General features: G+C 23.2%; 1 protein-coding gene across 1 annotated transcript in view; it reads left to right on the forward strand.

Moving 5' to 3' along the window:
* Phum_PHUM076690 (EF-hand domain containing protein) overlaps nt 1–1,139 on the forward strand; it is a gene marked incomplete at both ends in the record, with an annotated part of 3,200 nt that extends 2,061 nt beyond the window's left edge. Inside the window, 4 exons of the mRNA XM_002423612.1 lie at nt 1–104; nt 198–457; nt 543–722; nt 893–1,139. Of these exons, the coding sequence (XP_002423657.1) occupies nt 1–104; nt 198–457; nt 543–722; nt 893–1,139 (791 nt within the window). The remainder of the gene's footprint in view (nt 105–197; nt 458–542; nt 723–892) is intronic.
* Between the last annotated feature and the right edge of the window lie 768 nt (nt 1,140–1,907).

Below are 1,907 nucleotides of genomic sequence, written 5' to 3' on the forward strand. Positions count from 1 at the left end.
AAGATTTTTGGATTGGAAACGTATTAAAATTGGAAGGTTTTAAATTTAAATTAATTAATGCAGACGAATATTGTTTAAGATACATGGAACTTCATAGTCAAGAAGTCCGTATAAAAAAAATTTATTTTTTCTTAAATTTTTATTTTTCCCTACATAAAATATTTACATTATGGGATAACAAAATTGAAATTTTCTAGTTTCCAAAAAGTAATTCGAAATTAATTGTTGAAAAAATCCGAGAAAAAATCCGACCTAATTATAAAGAATTTGTGGCTTCCTGTTTAGTCCATAGTATAAGTAAAGAAGGTGGTTTTGGTAAAATTTTAAAATATTCAGATTTTAGAAAAGTTCTTATTAATTTATTCCGTGATGAAATATCTGAACATGAAATTATTACTCTTGCCAGACAATTTAGAATGGCCGATCAGTCTCCAAAATATTCTAAAAGTCAAGTTATGTAAGTAAATTTTTTTTTTTTTATTTTTATTTTATAATTTTCAATATCTTGTTTATTAAAAAAATTTTTTTTTTTTTTTTTTCAGTAACTTTTGCAGAGGAGAATGCAAAAGATACTTGTGGGGAGGTTTTCAAAGACTAATAGAATATTTATATAATAATGATTCTTGTTGTGGTGGATACATTCCTGAAAAAGTTGCTTTGTCCTTGTGTAAAGGTGCCAAAATTCCCATCACTCCAGATTTACTAACCACTGTTTTCCAATTGTAAGCCAAGTTTAAATTTTTAATTAGAGTTCTGTGTAGGGAAATGTAATTTCATAGTGTAATAAACAGTATTATAGATAATAACGGAAATTTTCGGGGAAAATTCTACACGGATTCGACACATTTATTTTTTTAACGTTATTTATATTTAGAGTAAATTTTTTTTTCAGAGTCGATCGAAACGATTGCGGACAAGTATCAATTGAAGATTTAATAAATTTTTTCGACACAGAAAAAGGTCGGTTCATATCATTTCCGCCATTGAATTTTAGTAAAGAATTTTCCGAGCTGACAAAAATGAAAGAAAATTACGATTCATCATGGATCGATTGCGAATGTTTTCTTAAAAGCATCGGATTGGAAAATTTAGAAACGGATAATAATATAGTAGCCAACGATTCATCGAATCCGACTTAGATTTTATAAATTAATAAGTAAAAAATTTTAATTAATTTCAACGATTTTCGGTTAAAAATTTAAAAATTTAACCATCTTTAATTTTTTTTTTTTTGAAATAATAATTTTGAAAGATATACATGTATAAATTTATATAAATAAAAATTAATTACTCTAATTTAAATTAAGCAAATTAAGATCAGCGCCGATATTATAATTGATTAATTAGTGGATTATCGTTTAAATTTTTTTTTTTTTTAAGCAATTGTATAAATTTATATTTTTTAAAGTAATTTAAAATAAAAATGTAATCATGATTTTTTGTTTAACAATTTACTATGTTTAATTTATTAGTTAATGATCACATATCAATTATTTATTATTAATAGCTTTATAATATTAAAAGCAACAAGTATAACAAGAGTATGTATTAAAATAATAATAATAACGAACAGGACAATTAATTAATTAAAATTAATTTCAACTTTATTAATTATGATAACTTTTCATAATTATAAAGCCGGTTTTTATTTTATTACTCTATGAAATTCGACTAGCATTGATAATGTTATAGGAAGTGCAGTTATTAATGCAACAAGTTTTTTTTTTTTTTTTTTTTTATAATGAAATAGACATTTTAAACTTTTTTTTTTAGTTTTGTTTCTAAATGTAGGTCTCTAATAACGCATTGGAGTGAATACAGTTTTTTGTTTTTTTTTATTTACTTATCATAATGTTTGAAACTTTGTAAGGAAATTGAAAAATTAAAATGTTGTGTTAATATGCCTA

Source organism: Pediculus humanus, genomic scaffold, assembly GCF_000006295.1.
Source record: "Pediculus humanus corporis 1103172107426 genomic scaffold, whole genome shotgun sequence".
Taxonomy (NCBI): domain Eukaryota; kingdom Metazoa; phylum Arthropoda; class Insecta; order Psocodea; family Pediculidae; genus Pediculus; species Pediculus humanus.